The sequence below is a fragment of the Scatophagus argus genome, chromosome 20, assembly GCF_020382885.2.
Source record: "Scatophagus argus isolate fScaArg1 chromosome 20, fScaArg1.pri, whole genome shotgun sequence".
NCBI lineage: Eukaryota > Metazoa > Chordata > Actinopteri > Scatophagidae > Scatophagus > Scatophagus argus.
Genome location: NC_058512.1, coordinates 2075060 through 2093149, shown reverse-complemented (window position 1 = coordinate 2093149; position 18090 = coordinate 2075060). Strand labels below are relative to the sequence as shown.

General features: G+C 43.7%; 1 protein-coding gene across 4 annotated transcripts in view; it reads right to left on the bottom strand.

Annotated features, from left to right (window-relative positions):
* adamts6 (ADAM metallopeptidase with thrombospondin type 1 motif, 6) overlaps positions 1 to 18090 on the bottom strand; it is a 51848-nt gene that overhangs the window by 30633 nt on the left and 3125 nt on the right. For all 4 annotated transcript variants that reach the window (XR_006841890.1, XR_006841889.1, XR_006841891.1 and 1 more), the window contains exons 4-11: positions 16526 to 16700; positions 15676 to 15899; positions 15428 to 15511; positions 13942 to 14087; positions 11075 to 11118; positions 8516 to 8621; positions 5327 to 5473; positions 353 to 494 (exon numbers count right to left, since the gene is read on the bottom strand). Coding sequence is in view for 1 of the 4 variants with exons in the window: in XM_046375705.1 (XP_046231661.1) it covers positions 353 to 494; positions 5327 to 5473; positions 8516 to 8621; positions 11075 to 11118; positions 13942 to 14087; positions 15428 to 15511; positions 15676 to 15899; positions 16526 to 16700 (1068 nt within the window). In the remaining 3 variants the exon portion in view is untranslated. The remainder of the gene's footprint in view (positions 1 to 352; positions 495 to 5326; positions 5474 to 8515; positions 8622 to 11074; positions 11119 to 13941; positions 14088 to 15427; positions 15512 to 15675; positions 15900 to 16525; positions 16701 to 18090) is intronic.

The following is an 18090-nucleotide window of genomic DNA, read 5'->3' as shown; positions in this document are numbered from 1 at the left end:
GGCGTCCTAAAACTCCAACCAACCGTTCACACACACAAAGTCATGGGGGAAGGCCACAGGGGACGTTTCAAATCAATTATGAAAACAGTTGCAGATTCATTTTCTGTCAATCAGCAAACTCTAAACAGATTTATGGGTGTTTATTCCCAAGTCCAGTCCCATGTGGGTTCTTCAGGGACACTAATCAGAGATGTCTTTGACTGCACCGTCCCATTTTCTAGACTGAATATGCAAAATTGCGATCTATAACTGAATGAGCAGCTCGAGTAAAGACAAATCACGGGAAACCCTCGGGGAGGGGAGGGGAGGACAGGTGAGCGGGAGAGCAGCGTGAAGGATGCTGGTTTCTTACCCCATACTTGCACTGGCGTGAGGAAGTTCCGTACTGGAAGCGGCACTGCTCGTCTGCATCGTACACCTGCCCCGGGGCCACTGTTGGGTACAGGAAGTCTCGTTTCAGGGGTTCATTGTCCAGACACGTCCCCCGACCTGAGCTGTCAAAAAAACAAACCTACAATAGGACTGTTTCTTACACAAAGAAACCTTTCTACACTTGGATGAGGCCAAGAAATGCCAAGATTGGTTAATTGAACCGCCCACCACCTCTTCCCTTCAAGACTTCAGCTTGTGTTGTTCAACTTACTTAATTTAACCACCTCATCACCATTGTAGGAAGCTTGTCAAGGATCTCAAGTGACATGTAGTCAATGTTGATATCACACATCAACACCTCCTCATCAAAGGGAGTGTTGATGCACAAGAGGAGACATTTTACCAGAGGCAGACTGGGCCTGTCTTAAAAGGCTCTGTGCTCCACCATTCTGGATGTCACTGCTCATAATGAATCCACAGAGGAGCCAATAAAATAACAGAGAGAGAGAAGGAAAGGAAGAGAAAAATCTGGAGTGAGCTATGGGTCATATGTCCAGGCCCAAGATTATGTTTAGTCTGTTTTGTCAGAGAGAAATGCATGCGCTCACAATGAACTCACACGGATATTTTGTGTTCTAGTAGCTAAAATACAAAACAAAAAACACTCAAGCCAAGGAGCTCACACAAGTGATTTCTGGGTTCAGATGATGAAGACACTCATGCGTGCGTGCGACGTTAGAATCATGCTAAGATAAGCGCCAGTAAACAAACAGATGCATTTCATTTTGATCCCTGACTCAGAGGTTTCTCTCAAGGCGAAACATCTCTAAAACCATTTACTATAACGCCGAGTTCTTTCCAGCTGCTGCAGCTGCAACATGCCGTGGAACGCTTCCCATCCCTCGAAAGGAAAACTGGGCCTGGTCACAACAATAAAGCAGAGCCAGCTTTGGGACTGAGCAAACTGGCACAGAATACATGAGAGAATAAGACCAAAGACTGAAACCAAGGGGACACGTTATAGAAAGATGTTTGGTGTCCAGGTTTTGAGGTGTTTGTCTCTGCATAGAAACCTATATGTGGAGCTCACAGCATCTAAAAAGTACTTGGGTACTTTCTAGATAAGCCAAGTCCTAGAAACTCTTTGACCCCTACTACTTGTACTCCAGGGGGTAATTCTGCAGCTATGCGGGGCATGTGGAAAGACTGTGGAGTAGCTCGGCTAATTTGGAAAATAAAATAACAAACAAACAGACCCTGCAAAAAAATGTTGCTAATGTGTCCTGTGGATTATCCTGAGGAACTGGGACACTGTTTCTCCTTGTTTTTAAAGTATTTTCCTTTTCTTCCAGTCATCTCCACTGCACTGGGAAGAGGGCAGAGTAGACCATTAAAGATAAGGAGATAAAACATGAATTTCCATCGTTTGGCTGAACTGACCCTTTCATGACATTTAGCAGGCAACATTGAGAGGACAAATGTCCACCTGTCAAACCTCTACTGTACTTCAGGACTGTTTTCCACCAGCAAAGTTATTAGTAACTACTAGCTGGCTGCTAACCAGTACTTTAGTATAGTAGTTTAATCATGTCTGCATGTTGCATATGAAACTGCAGCCAGTTAGCTTCTCAGAGTTGAAGACTGTGTTGATTGTTTAACACCTGGTGCATCAGTCACTCATCAACACAAAATTTAAGGCTCATTTTTTTCATGTTAAATGTTAAGAATGGAGAACTGCACAGTCCAAACATGACAACAATAGACAACAATACTCAACAAGACATCTGAGACACAGTGGCAAGTAAGAAAAAATATATTTTAAGTGCGACTTAAAACTTAAACTCTTCCTCTCTCCATCCCCTGCTCTCAGCTGCTGAATGGAATAATCCTCTTTTCTTGGCTCTTGGACCCTCTCATCACGGATAGACGGAAGACAAACCAGTCTGTGAGGCCCCCAGACTCCCTGTGCACTGAGGGCAAGCTTCACTATTTATTGATTTGGAGCGAGACAAAATAGTCAAAGTTTAAACATAGAGGCTATTATTTGACTTTGTCGCAAAGGCTTCCTGTCCGGTGGATTCAGCCAAATTCATTATGCTGAGCGGAAATATCGTCCAATAAGCGAGAACATCAGCGATCCCTGAACTCCAGTCAGTCATGTGGTCATGAACCGGGCTGATCCGACCAGCGTTGAAACGGCAGCATGATTTAATCAGACTAACCTAACAATTATCATAAGGCACAAGTCACACAAGTCTAATATCAAATTTAATAGAGCATGTGGTCTGTGAGAGTTTGCCTGCCATATAACATTTATAACAAACCAGCATGCAGACTTGGGAGAATAAACTATGACTGAACTGTGAGTGCATTCATAAACCATTCCTAAAAAACCCAAACAAAGCGCCACATATTGCTGCAGCAAGACGGTGAATCTAGGCCAACACCACAGCCAAAGTTGTTTACTTGGCTTGGAGAAGCATGTGCAATATCCAAAACTCCAACTGAGGGAGAGAAAGGGAGGATAATTGGAGTTTACAGACAGAACCCTTTTGTAAGAAAACATAAAAGCTAAAGGCAATAAAAGCTAAACGAAAAGAGAAGAGCTCAGGCATCGGATTCATACAGAAAAGGGTACAACATAAGCTGAGCAGTCCCGCTTCGAAAACAGAGCAAAACAACTTTGCCTCCGTTTTCTTGTCAGCTTCGGTCACTCTCGAGCTAGAAATAGACGAGGCAGCAGAGAAGCAGCTCTTTGTGTCCCAGTTGGAAGCTGGCATGTAATGCTGTCATCTCCTGCCACAAGTGCCGTTCACTAACCCTCCTCCAACAGCTCACAGCCGGAAACATCATCTGACAACCGCAGCCGCTATTAACTGCTTTTTTGGAGGGCCATGAATACACAAACAGACACAAAGAGATGCTGCACACTCATAACACTGAAGCTGAGCTGTTGCAGACGTTTCCTCCTCTCGATTGTGGAAATCAGCTAAATATTCAGCCATGACTTGGGAAATAAATTCTTGCTGGCAGTTACTCTCGGTAAACTCCTAACTCTTCTCTCCAACTCTGACTCACGTTTCCACCTTGGACTTCCTGCAACACCTCAGCTCTCGTGAGATTTCAGAGCGAGACTTGTGTTTCTGGTGAAACAAAAATGATTCTTACTCTTCATAACAAAAAGGTCTCTCTTTGTGGAGATCCTGTAATGTTGTCAGCCACTCGCAGTGACGATCTCAGCCTGGCAGAAACAGCACTCTTAACGGACGTAACGTTGACAGTTGGAGTTGCCCCAAAGGATTACGTGGCAGCCATTGCAGCCGTGTCCCGTTTACACAATAAGACATGTAAACACACGGTCCAGGTTTAAAAATACCAGCAATTCACTTAAAGGTCAGCAGAAGCGTGGATCTGATTATGAACTTTCATTTCCTTGTTGAACCTCTTGTGCCTTCAGTATCTCTGCAACATCCTGTTCTTCTGTTTAAGCTGTCTCAGTTTCACCTTCATTAATGGACTTTTCTGCAAAAGTTGCAAAACCAAAAGCTTTAACAGCACCACGGCTCAGTCTGAGCTCTATCTGGCATGTTATTTCTGTTTCTCTTGTGAAATTTGGTTGTGGTGCCACACTTGTCCACATGTTGCACAGACAGTGTGGCTTTTTGTAATAGTTCACAGCCATCCTTCCACTGCCTGCAAACGAGCAGCTGCTCAGCGTTGTTGAGCGTTACAAAGATGAGGAATCCTTGACCTCATCCATGGTTGAAGTGGGATAAAGACGCGTGCTTCTCGACTGCGGGAAAAAGCCAGACCACGTTCTGAATGAAGCTGTTTCCCAGCAGTGGCTCAGCCTGTGCAGAAATGTCTTCAGTGTCTTCAATCCACAGCCGCAAACAAACAGTCCCCAAGTGAAATCTATCAGAGATTCTGTAGAGGTCAGGATGACTCTGGTGTTCGCTGTTTAAAGGGGAAATGCACCGGTTTTACAGTCTGTTTACAGGCCTTGGAGAGACCAGACCTCTGCAGCCTGTTCCTATCTATGCTTGAAGCAGCTGTAGCCACTACGAGCACAGCAGGCTTTGACAAAAACAGACATCTGTAGTTCTGCTACATCAATTTAGATAAAACTGTCCATCACGAGTCCAATGTTATAAGAGTGCAATGCTAAAACGCTGCAGTGCTCTTTCAATGACCAGACTCTCCTGGATCCTCTCAGATAGGAAGGACTGTCCTCATTAATGTGAATCTATTTTAAATGTCAAACAGTCCTCCGTCCTCTCAAGCTGTGCAACCAAGTTAAGCTGCTGGTTTAAACACCTTCTCTAAAAGCAGCTTCAGCTCAGCAAACCCATGACGTGCAAGGATCAGGGGAGTCGTTTTTTGTTGGTACAGCTCTGTCATGATTACAGGAACAAATCAGAGCTCACTGCCAGACTCTGAAGGCCAGATGTTTTGTCTGGCCTTCTCTAACTGCGAGAAACCTGTGAGGAGTTTTTTTGTTTTTTTTAACCATGCCAGGCTGGCAGGACTCAGCCAGCAATCTCACATCCTGCTGTTTTACTCCTCAGTTTATTTGTGCACTTCAAATTTTTGTCTTCTATGACTTATCCACAAGAAACTGCAGCGGTGGTTGAAGGCAGCTCGCCGACACATCACCACTGAGCACCACATGAGCTCAAACATCACCCGCCTTGTGGTGCGAGGATGCGAGGGTGGAAGGCACCCAGTTATCATCCACAGCCACAAGGAGGTCTGGCAGGAGTCTCAGTGATGAAATGGATGTGAAGAAGTCGGGGAGGACTTGCATACAAGGCGGCCTAGCGGGTCACCACAAGGCGAGGCGGCTGCAAGCGAGCAGGAAAACAGACGTGCGCGTTTTTCTCTGCGGCACACACACTCATGCACACACATGCAGCCAAATCCAAACACACTCAGACAGCCATCATCCACTTACTCGAGAAAGCTGGTGATGTAGTCTTTGCTGCAGGCAGACCAGGAGAAAGGGTTGGTGTTGGCGGTTATGTGAGCAGCCATCAGTTTGGCTGTCTCGTGGCCTTTGGTGCCGCAGGAATTCCCGATCCCATCGTGGTTCATCCCAAAACTGAAACACACGAAATAAAAAACTGTCAGCTGGGTGTGATGACGACGACGGGTAAGCAGTTGTCTAAAAGCGACCTCTCTTCTGTTAACTACACAGTTAAGACGAGAGTGGACAGTCCAGGTTTCTGGCTGGAGGACGTCTCCCTCAGTGGCCCTGGCTGTAAAGATCGAGCTCTGTGGCTCTGAAACAGCTGTGTGGAGGAGACCCGGGGGTCAGGGGTCAAACCCTGTCTGGAGCTCGGCAGGAATGAAAAAAAGTTCTAATCACCACTCTGATGCCTGCCCGTCAATCACCGTCTGCAGGTCTGAGCAGGCCGCGACGAGGACGGGGGATCCTTCAGATCAATCGCTGCACCAGAGAACAGAGAGACCCGAGCAGCTCCAGGCCCTGTGGTCTGTTATGAAAGCTGCTCAAGAACTTATTTCACACCGACGGCTGAAAATAAATCATTTTAACAATTCACTTCACTTCAGAAAAAACCTTATCTGTCTGGATATCATTTAGGGGAAAATCTCAGGTTACAGCAGGATGTCAAAGCTTACTTTTACTTTCAGTCCAGGAGCTCAAATCAGGTCTAATGTATATAACAAACCCGACCACATCGCACAGCCTGAACCTGTTTTTCTAAGGCTGGCGTTTATGACATTTTACCCCACTCTGGAAATAAATCAGCCCGGTCGAAGCCCCGCTGCAGTGTGTTTTTTTTATACATCCTCCAGAAGCAGAGACTATTTTTACAACAGCCCCACAACAGAAGCAGACACGAGACATAATAAAGGAAATCGCCATCTTGCTGAACTCTCTCGAGAGGGATACGTAGACTAATACATCATCATTATTTTGCTTTATATTCAGGAAGAGAGAGCCAGAGGTATGTGGACACTGACATTTGCATGAGGAAATGTGCGGAGATGCAGTTCAAGACATCTGCAGGGGCTACATGCAAGTCTGGCGGACCCGAGTAGTAAGAAATGTTTGTTTAAGAGCAATTATTAGAGCACACAGTCGTCAAAGTGATAAAAGGTTTCAAGAAGCAAAAGCTGGAAGCCTATTTGTAAGAGGTGTGGACTCGTCTGGGCCATGAATCTGACAAGACCAAATAAGACTTCAACGCCAATGACTTGAGACGTCACTTTAGCCTTTTATGGCTGAATGCCTCCCCGAGCCCCACATTAAAACATATACGTTATACAAAAAGTCCACAGCCAAACAAGCCACAGCTTCAAGTCTGCTGTCACAACTCAGCACACAAAAACATCTTCATATTAGGACACCCGAAACAATACAGAAAATGAATAACAGCCAATAACAGCACGTTCACACAGTGTTGGAAAAATGGGAGAATTCACGTGAACGCACCCTCAAGTCAGAAGGTCAGCGGAAATTTTGTGACACGACTTTCCAAATTTGACGTCATTTATGCAAAAACATGGCAAAGTACATATTTGTAAGATGGTTACAAACTTTCTTTTAATTCACATACTTTTACATACTTTTTTTCTCACATGTAATTTGTAACATGGCAGAAGGTTGTAAACACTGCTGCACAGAGTGAGTCAGAGCAGTTAGAAAAGTTAACATTAGCAACAAGTCAGGTAAAGCAATATTTTAGCGGTTTCAGGAAGCACATCTTCTCCATAGCCTCCATGACTTAAAAACTAATGGAAACACAGAAGTTTGAAAAATGGGGCCATCTGAGGAGCACCTGAATGCATCGTGACAAAGAGCCAATAGTTGGACATGAAGTCAGCTGCCAAAATATGTCCGTGACTCCAGGAGAGGAGAGAATATTTTACAGTCGCTGATGTATATTCAAGCGTCTTTCATTTGTTAGACAACTATTTCTGTCATTTTTCATGCGAACGACCAGCTGCACCATTTTGGATGTCTTCAGAGACCGTCTGAAAATGTGCGCTGTTATCCGCGTATTTAAACAAAGTCACCCCCGCCTTCCACGGTGGCTGTTCTGAACTTCTATAAACACTTTTGATTTCAGACGTGTTCGGACAACACATCACACAAACTGGTGCTCTTCGAGTGCGACTCGGCCCTTAGGCTGTCAGACATCATAACAGAGTGTGCTCCTCTGGACAGAGCTGACCGTGAAGGGCCTGAGGCAGCTGTCGGCGTGAGATCATTTTCCGAGCACCTATTGAACTGTACAAGCTGCCTGTGCCAAAACGTGACAGTGAAATCATAAAATCTAAATTAAAGGAGAAAAAAGCCTCTCTGTAAGTTGGCTATGATGATGATGATGATGATGATGACGACATGGTGAACAGTACATGAATTTAGCATTAAGTTTATTACACTCATTTATTTTTATTTCATTTATAAGTCAAATAAGCTTTACCCCTGTGGAGAGAGGCAGTTTGCAGCCAGTCACGGTCCAATACTCAACTTGCACAGACGTAATGTGGAAACATCAGTGCCCTTATGCTGATTGATCTGCGCTGATTGATCTGTGCTGATTGATTTGATTTTGGGAAATGGAAGACAGTGAATGCACACGTGTTTCCAACAGCAAAACAGGACAGGACGACAACTTGTACCGTTTATATGGAGGGAAAAGTTCTCTCCAACCTCTAAGCTCTGCATGGAAGACCTTCTACTGCACATACGATGTTTGTCTAACTGCATCTGTTAGCTAATGCTTTGCATATGACTTTAGATACTAATAAAAAGACTTTCAGCCACAAAAAACAAAAACAAACAAAAATAAGACATATCCATAGAATGCTCTAAAATATAAAAATAATCCAAAGACAACCTGCAACCCCTCTCTGAGTACATTTTATTTAGTCACAAATCTTTATGTTTCACAAATAGAAACCTAATGATACACACACACACACACACAGAAGCTGATCAATCAGAATCAGATCACTTGACCTTTAAAAACCCCTCCGGATTCTCGTGTCCAGCAGTTAAAGTGTGAAACGAAGAGTATTTTGTCTCTGAGAATGAATCTGACTCTCCCGTTTGCATGTGAGCGTAAGATTTTATGCTTTCTGTTCAGATCTTAAAAGTCTTGAAACTCACTTGTGGCCGATTTCGTGCGCAATGGTGAAAGCAGAGCCGAGGCCGATGTCTTCATTGATGCTGCAGCTCCTCTCCGGCTCGCACATCCCAGCCACTGAGGCCAAGCCTGAACACACACACACACACACACACACATACATACAAACGTCAAAGACACAGCATTCTTAGCAGTCAGGGTCATAAAACTGGGAATCCGCACATATGATCTCCTGTCCGGCATTCTTTGCAAACTACGGCGGCTGCTGGAAAATGTCTAGACATTTCAGTGCATGTAACAAGGTATCGCCTAAAACGGAAGGGAATATAACAACCCCCTCGCCAACACCGCACCCCAGCAGAAAGCTGTCAGGAGATATAGATGTTTTCCTCATTTTAGGAGTGGGAGAACGAGGGAGCGAGAAAGGGAGAGGAGAGGGCGTTTTAAGTTAAAACTCTTCCACAATCCAGGTGTCGCAGCTCCTTTTTTTCTTCCTATGGCCTGAGAGGTCAGATCAGGAGACAGGAGGCAATTCTTCACAGATTACATCTACAGGTGACAGGGGAGTGGATCATATGACAAAGCAAAGCAGGTGTGTGTGTGTGTGTGTGTGTGTGTTGGGGGATGTGCATTAATGTCGGTGAGGCAAAGAGGATTTTAACAATGTTGTGCAGTGATAGACTTTTACATGTTTTCTCACTTTTTCCCGTTGTATCAAGCCATGCAGGTAGTTTGGGTTTCATCAGTGCTGAAAACTACTGAGAGTCCTGCCTCCTCTGCAGTGCAGTGCAACCTGTTCACATTTCTATCTGCTGCTCTCTCTCTGGATGAACCGATGCAGAGGGAGAGGATGCAGTGAGACGAGGTGATTGAAGGAGCTCAAGACAAACGCGAAGTGCATCATGTACATCATCATTTGCTCTCTGAGTCTGTTTCCGTCACACTCTGTTGCATTTTGTTCTCAGTCTGGCAACTGTTATCCAAATTTAATCTCCACTCAGGTGGACGGCAATGCAGGACAGCATTAAGCTGAGCTTCTCTCTGCCGAGGAGGTTTCAGGGATCTCTGGGAAAATCAAACTGTCTGAATGGCAAAATACATCGACAAGTAAGTGAGAACATTTGTGTCTTTGCATTTTGAGTGCGCTGACCTTTTAAAATGATTGGCTGAAATTCAAACTCGCAGTCAAGGCTCAGACACACTCATCAAACATGACTCTCCTGTGAGTAACTGAGTGTGTTTTGGTGGTCAGTGCTGCTTCAGACAACTCCTGCGTAATTTGCGTGAACAGGCTGCCTCCCTGGCTTTTGTATCCTTTTTACTAAGAGGCTAAACAAGAATAGACTCGCAAATCAGGAGGCCGCTGAAACCATTACTGCAGGGAAAGAGGGAGCCTGAAGGTGAAGAAAGAAGTAGCAGAGGGAGGGAAAGGAAGGAGGGTGGCTACTCTGCGATTAGTTTAAGAATGTGTGTGAGTTAAGTGGGTCGTGGGTGAGCGCAAACTCTCTCTCTCACACACACACACACACACACAAAACACTGCAAGTTGTTTTCTTAGCACCAGGGTGGACTGTGTATTATCTCCAGCCCCGCGATTACTCGGCGACCCTAAAGGCCAGCGATCTGACCCGGGAGCATGATCCCCGAAGAGGAGAGGGAGGAGGGGAGGGGGTGGAGGGGTTGAGACAACGAGGAAGCCGAGCAGATGCCAGGGCAATTAAAGCGACCGTGGAATGTGACGAATGCGGTCAATCTGTCAAACCACCCCTGAAGTCACAATATTACCTCCAAGATATACTGTGGTGCCTGCGGGGCCTTGACAAAGATAAGATGGGGAGAGGAGGGCTGGGTGGGTCGGAGGTTTGGGGTTGAAAAGTAGAGAGAGAGAGAGAGAGAGAGAGAGAGAGAGAGAGAGAGAGAGTGGAGGAGGAGGGGGGAGGAAGGAGGGGGGGGGGGTCTCTGCCACTGCTTGCTGTCCTTTTTCCAGCCCAAATACCACCACAACCAGCATATCACCCACTTTATCTCCCTGCTGCATACTCTAACACTCCCTGTAATTGTCCTTTTCCCCTTCCATTTTCCTTTCAACTCCTCCTCTTCTTCTCCATCTCCTCCTCTTTAACCCCCCACCAACCTTAAGTCTCCCTCCTCAGCTTTCCGACACATACCTTCTCCTTTCTCTCTCAACCGCCAGTGGCAGTGTAAACACCTTAGACAAACTGAGGTTAAAGGCAGGAGGACAGAGAGAGACAGGAGCAGTGTGAGGAGGTGACCACGGCTGTCCAGGGTCCAGCAACAGAGGGGAGTCGCTGAGGAGGTGTAACAACACAACTGAAGACATCCTTCTCATTATGTCCCGCGGGACGAGCCGTCTGGGGTTCTTCTAACAGAGACCAAGGTGAAGGTTTGCTAAATACGGTTTGTCTGAGGACACGTCGAAGGCCGACGCGAAAATGAAAACCACTCCAGAGGGAAGAATAGACGCGTTAACTCCTTTGCCAGAGAATCATAGCTAAAATTACCAACATGGCCAGGAAAACACGTCAACATGCATAAATCGTCCTCTGATTTAACGTACTCACCTAAGGTACCACAGGGTTTGTTCTTGTAGGTGCAGATGTCATACCTGAGGACAAAAAACGGGGGGAGAACAACACAAATGAACTCTAAACGTTTACAGTATTTTCTTCCACTGGCTCTTTGCCATTCCATTCTTTCCATGTTTAATCACAAGTCTGGCGAGGTATAATCTCAACCTTTAGCATAACAATAGCATATAATGAAGACGTGACAGGTTTGGTTGCAGAAAACACCTGGTTTGCTCCTCCATCCGTAAGACATGAAGGCCTCACGCTGTGTCTATACTATTAACCCCAGTAACTCACATGCAGGTAATCCAGTGGAGCGCAGGGGGAAAAACAGCACAGCTTTAAGAACACATCATACGTTTCAAATGAGTGATCCAATCATTCCTAAAGCTCTTAATCTATTAAAACCAAGGGCACAGCAACTTTCATTTCGCTCTCCTTCTTCCCCTTTCCCCTTGACCCCCCATGAAGTCCTCTTTTGCTCAGGAGCATCTCTGCAGCAGGTCTACACTTCAGTGATGATAAAGAAATAAGATTGGAATATACTGACAGTAACTGCTTCCTGTCAGCCTGGTTAAAGTCTTCATCCCCGTGATAACCATAAATTGTCATATTAGTTTATTAATTATTAATTATTATTAATTATAGTTATTATATTCATTGCAGTGTTAGGATGAATTCTGAAAAGTTAGCTTATGTGTAGTCGAGTCCTCAGACACAATAAATTATATGAATAAAATTATATGTACATCATATGTTTATGTCTTGGTTCTGGTGCACCTACTAGCGATTACTTTCATTATTGATATAATTGTTTTTTTTAATGATCATCTGGCCAGGGGGGTACTGCTGGGGTACGGCAACACCATCTGGACAAGCCACACAAAGAACTGCAGTTATAAAAGGACCAGTAACGATTAAAGCAATTTGTTAATTTTAGCGCTGATAATGATTACATTTGCTAATCATGATTTCAGATGTTGGTACATGGTAGCATGAGATTTTTTACTAATTTCCATTTTTATGTCAATACATTGGTTTAAGTATAAATAAAATGAGTTGAACTGAGGGCTACAAGCATCAACCACCTTAAAAATCAAACTGAAGTTCTGTAGATGTGTTCCATCATCGCAAGTAATGTCTGACTGCTTCTCCAGACATAGTGGTTAATGAGGGCTTCTGGTGTCTACCATCAGCTATATATATACCATCTCCAATGTTAGCATCTCTGAACTCAGCTGGCGCCTCCTCCACACAGCTCATTATCTTATTATCGCTTGCCTACTTTGGTCTTGTTTTTACTCCACATTCACCAATACGTCATCGTGCGGAGCAGCTGCGTTGATGTGTGCCATCTACAGCTCTGTGAGGCTGCACTTAGGCTTGTCCTTGAGCTAAATGCGAATGCTAGCATGCTAACATGTTCACAGTGACAATGTGCTGATGTTTACCATGTTGGCCATCTTAGTTTAGTGCTAACATTTGTTAATTTGAACAAGGTTAGCAAGGTCCATCCAGTATTTAAGCCTTTAAGCAAAGTGAATGGTTGACTCATTATCACTCCCTTTTATTGTATTTCCAACAGCAGCAGGCAACTATTTGTAGCTAGCAAAGTTTCTCAAGGTGTCGGAGACCCAAAAGAGAGTTAAAAGAAGAGGAATACTACACTTAGATTTGCCACATGGAAAGAAACACATCACCATTGAGATGAATTACTTTTTGTTTGTTAGATGTGTTACCTGGGCTATTGTAGCATTTTAACTATAACAACAAGATAGTGATATGCCAAAACTGTATCTGTCAGCTTGTTTTGCTGTTTTTCTACCACCAAATGACCAAAAACTGATTCGTGCAAATCCTTAGATAAGAATATTCAAACAGAATGTAGGTGGCAACGTTAACGTCTCTACATTTGCAAAACTAAACTGCTGCTATTACTTTCCTTTCCTGTTGGGTGGCGCAATTTGGTGTGATTAGACACGGTCTGGTAATTACCATGCAGCTCCCCCTGGTGGACGATCTGCAAGTTGTCAAACATGAATAAGTAGGTTCGTAAGTTGCATGACGTGCTTGGTGTCTAAATTTACAAGTATCCCAGTCAGAGATAGACCCCATGACCACCGCATCCAGACTCTACTAGGCAGTCTTTGATGCTGGTGCTTAGAGAAACTAAAACCAACAATAGAAAAGGAGCCAAATGGCCTGGAGAACATCAGCTGACAGACCACAAGCAAGAGCACACCAATGATAGAAAGGCTGTTTCATGTGGAGAGTTAAAAAGTTTGGCTTTAGCCTGTGTCAATCACAGAACACCATCATCTCCCTTGACAAAACCAGTGGGGTGAATATACTTTAGTTGCTAGGTTTGGTGGCCAAAATAGTTCTGGCAACAATGAACCCTGTTCCAGGTAATGACAGAGGTTTGCTGTTTTATGGGAACACCCATGACATAAATTGCAGTGTGACAGGTACAGTATGTCTGAAACAGCACATTTTATTTTGAGAGCTGAGGTCTTTATTCCCATCAGTTACAGGTTAAATCTCTGCACAACAACCGGACATTTGGAGCTTTGAATACTGAATCTGCTGGCCACCTCTATTAGGGAACACACACACACACACACACACACAGCTACGGTCTGAAGCTGATCCAGAGACTGCACAGCTTTTTTCCGCCAAGAGCACAGAAAATAACCTGCAAGCTATTTGCTCAAAATGAGAAAATTAGCTCTGCTTACAATGAAAGTAACAACTGAAAGAAACAACTCTTAGTCTTTGAAGTGCATGGATCCATGCTGGGTCATTATACTGGCGTGTGAGCAAAATGTGGTCCAAACTTGTTGACGTGAGCCCGCACTTACCGGGTGATTAGGACAGCGTTGTCATGATGAGCCATCCCATTTTCAGGAATGCTGTTTCCATCACCGTGATGAGACAGGATGGACTTCTGCCATTTACAGAAACTGTCCAGAGACTTATCAGCATGATGGTTAATCTCCAGGTTAGGCTGCAAAAGACACGTGCAATATAGTGAAACATGACAGAGGATAGATAAAGCAGCAGAAAATTGGTCTTACTGTTGTTCTGTTTCGTGCTGTATCAGGTCATACTATGTTGTGTTGTATCTGACAGACAATACAGTAGCATGTTTCGGATCTGCGTCTTATTGCATCATGTTGTGCTGAATCATGTTGTGTCACATCATATGATATCGTACAGTGTGCTGTACAGTAATAATAATAGTAACGACTAGCAACTTAAATTTGTAGAACTCTTTCTAAAAGAAAAAGCCAGTATTTTATATCATGCCATACAATCTGAGGACAAACGTTTCGTAGTTAAAATGTTTGAACCAATTGAAAGCAGCTGGTATATTGTTTATACAATATCTTTCTAAGCAAAAAGTTATCAAAACATGTGACACAGGAGCATCATCTGTCTACTGTCCAACAGAGGCAAAAATTCAGTACCAACTTTTTTGTGGATGAATTATGTGGAGAAGTGCTGTGATACTGGGATAAGTCATTGGAACAAGTTTTTTGCTTTTCATATTAGAGAAGATGCAGTTGTACTAAAGGGTAAAAGCCATTTACAGCAGGAAGAGTAAGATGAGTCAAAGAAGGAGTAGAACAAGGACAAGGATGAAGCAGGGGACGTGGAAAGAGGACTAGCAGGGAGAGACAGACTCGTGGAAGTTGTAGTATAATCTGCCAAATGCATCTGCTTCCATGAACGTAATGGGTTCCGCTGTAGTAAACCATTGCATGGCCAGGCGACGATGCAGTGCTGATTTCAGATTGCCCTCTCATTAATTACAACTGAATGCTAACAGTAGCTCATCCCTGACTCATTCTCACCATAGAAATCATTTTGCAACTGCATTTTCTATTTAGTTTATCCGAAACAAAGAGAGAGACAAGTATCTCCTTCCTATTGGATGGATGGATGGATTGGATATGTCTCCACTTTACATGAAAACTTGTTTTTGGACCTGACGTTTCTTATAGACGTTTCTTATGTGACCCCTTTAGAAAAACCCAGATGCTGGGAAGACACTCTGTTTCTCCCATCACACACACATGCACATGTACAGTGCATGTAAAAGTCCTCAATCGAGGCTCCCTGAGGGAAGACGCCTGAGCACATCTTTCATCTGAAGTGGTGGCCATATGGTGAATAGTCTCTCTTCTCTCTTTCCCCTTCAACCACTGCAGTCACATAAAATACTGCAGCTCACTCACGCCAAGCGCATCAGTTATACACTCATACAAGTGAGGGTGAATGCACTATAAAAAGGTTAAAATAACTGATAGCAGGGGGTAGGACAGAGAAGGACATTTTTCTTACCTGATCTTCAGTCAGAACTATCAACCGGGTCACAATAATGTTCACAACATTTCCTAGACTGGCATCACGGTAAAGTTTGGCAACCTGACCTCCAGAAAAGAAGAAAAGACACAAAGTCAGACAAATTGTGTCTATATGTTCCAACATCTAATCTTCAGCCACATCCGTGAAGTACAGCAATGGAAAGATTACATGTTCAGCACTGTGGTAGACAACAACAACATGACCAAAATTAGGATCAAACTTACAATATTCATTACAGACAAGATGTAGTGCTCGATGTCTTTGCGTCCGTGGTAACCGACCATCATTTTATCAGCAACCACAAGCGTCTCCACGAAGCGCTCGCTGCTGACGGAGCGCCTCTGTCTGTGGGTGCTGTCCGACTGCTCGCTGTCGTTTTGGGGCGGTGGAGACAAGTGGACAGGGGAGGGTGTGCTGAACTGGCACGGTGTACTGCTTTTGATGAGGTCTGTGAACAAAGACAGGTTGTGGTGAAATCTCAGTCCACTTCAAAATTGTGATGCATTATCTGTTAAAGAGAGCTGGTTTGTGTATAGTGGGGAATCTGCCCCTTTGAACCTTGCAGCTAAAGCCTTTGCTTTATGACCCAGATGCTCTGGGAAAAAGCTATAAGATGGTACATGTTAGGGCATGCTTGCTTCCTGAAGATGACAGTCTTTGCTGTTTCTTATAAGACCTTGGCCCAAATACCTGAATATCCACCTGGTTCTTTTTCCAATTCGTCATATCTCAGCAGACACAGCATTTGGTGGAGTTGTTTGAAAAAAAAAAAAAAAAGAAATCTGAACAATCTGATTGTTGGTTCTATATTTAGGATTTGTGCCTCTATAAAAGTCAGAGCCAAGTACTTTCTATGCACTGAGGGACCTTTTATTAAAGCTGGAGAGAGACTTTCTCTTACAGGTTGAAAGGTGTCCAGGCCAGGAGCAACTTTAGCACACAAGAGGCCCGGTCTTGTCTACCAGAACCTGGGCCTAGAACCAAACCAGCACTTCCTCTAACCTGCTATGTATAGTTATTCCTTTACGTCAGTTCCACCCACACAGAGTCCAACCCAGATGGAGGTTCACCAACCTGAAATGCCACAGCTGAACTCCTGGCTATGCTCTTGTGGTGAGGGAATGGCAGACATTTTATAAATAACATGTTGCTGTGCTTCTTCCAGGTTCCATTCACTGGAGGTGGTGGAGGATATGTTCTTTAATGGCTCTATCAAATACTGTTCTTCCTCTGTTGTTATAACACCATGCTTGTTGGGGGGAGAAAATCAGTGAAAGAAGCAGGTTACAAACACAAACACACATTGCTGCTAAATGCATAAATAGTAAATAGTAACAAAAGTACAGGAAAAAACACCTTGCATGTTTTTTTTATATCTGACTCCACAACATACTTTCATTCTGTTGAATGTTCACTCCTTCTATTTCAGACCATGAATATATTATTTAGACCTGGTGCTCAGCGTGGCCTCCAATTTTGCCCAGTGGCCAATCGTAGTACTGCAGCAAAAAAACACCCCTTTGATTCATGAAAGTTTTGTAATCTTTAATATTTTTATATTTATACAACTTTCTTCAAGACAAGATTGTGAGTTAATGAGTTAAAAATCTGTGAGATCATCGCAGTCTATATTGGATGAATTAAATCGCAAATGACTGCGTATATTCAATGGGCCATATACCCAGAAGGTAAACCCCAGAAAAAAAAAACAGAAAATGTTCTTGTTTAAAAACTTAAGCTGAGATAACCTGGATGGCATCATACAGGTTATGATGGAAATACAAGGGTGTTTACCAGCAAAGAAAGTCTGATGACGGATGCTACTGAGTTGCATTATGGACAATGTAGGATCAAGCACTTCTGGATCATAGGGAAGAAGTCAGGATATCTCAGTCTTTGCTGCTTCACATATTTTTTCCTTTAGTGATGTACTAAATAGGTGGAGTAACCCTTTTACATAATGAACACATTCTGCCTCATGTAACCTCCTCTCCCTGTTTAAGCACATATAAAACATTATTTACTAGCCTGCAGCCAAACTGAAGAACCCCTAACAATGAATTCCATCAAGACCAAGATTTCAACACACACTCAACACACTCTGTGGATCATAAACAGGGACGCCTCCTTCACATTGAGTTTGTAGAAAACACTCGCCTGGCTCTGTAAAAACTACACCGAAAGCAATTAACGGAACATCACACCAGTGCACAGAAACACATTCGACTGAGGGTTTTAATAGCGTGTGATGTCAAGATCTCAAACTGTCCAGATAGCTGATTACATTAAGGTGCACACACACAGTTTTGTCCATTTTTGGTGTTGTTAGAAAAAAGGGCAAACACTAATTCAATTTATGATTCTCCGTGCAGGTCTTGCCAGCACATTTGGCCACATGTTTTCTCCAAATGATTACATTTGCCAGTAAGAAACGGGGCCCTTATTCCCTTCTTTAGAGCTATTCTGAACCAAGGAGGGATAACAGCTATTAAAATGTCTTCCAATTTCTTGATTAGCAAAGAGAAGCTGGACAGTCACACAGTCTGTGGATGAAAGCCTGAGGAATAAAAGCTTAGACAGCATAATTAGATGCCTTGTTAGTGCTGTTCAGTTTTGTTTTAGAGCAGAGGTAGGTAATA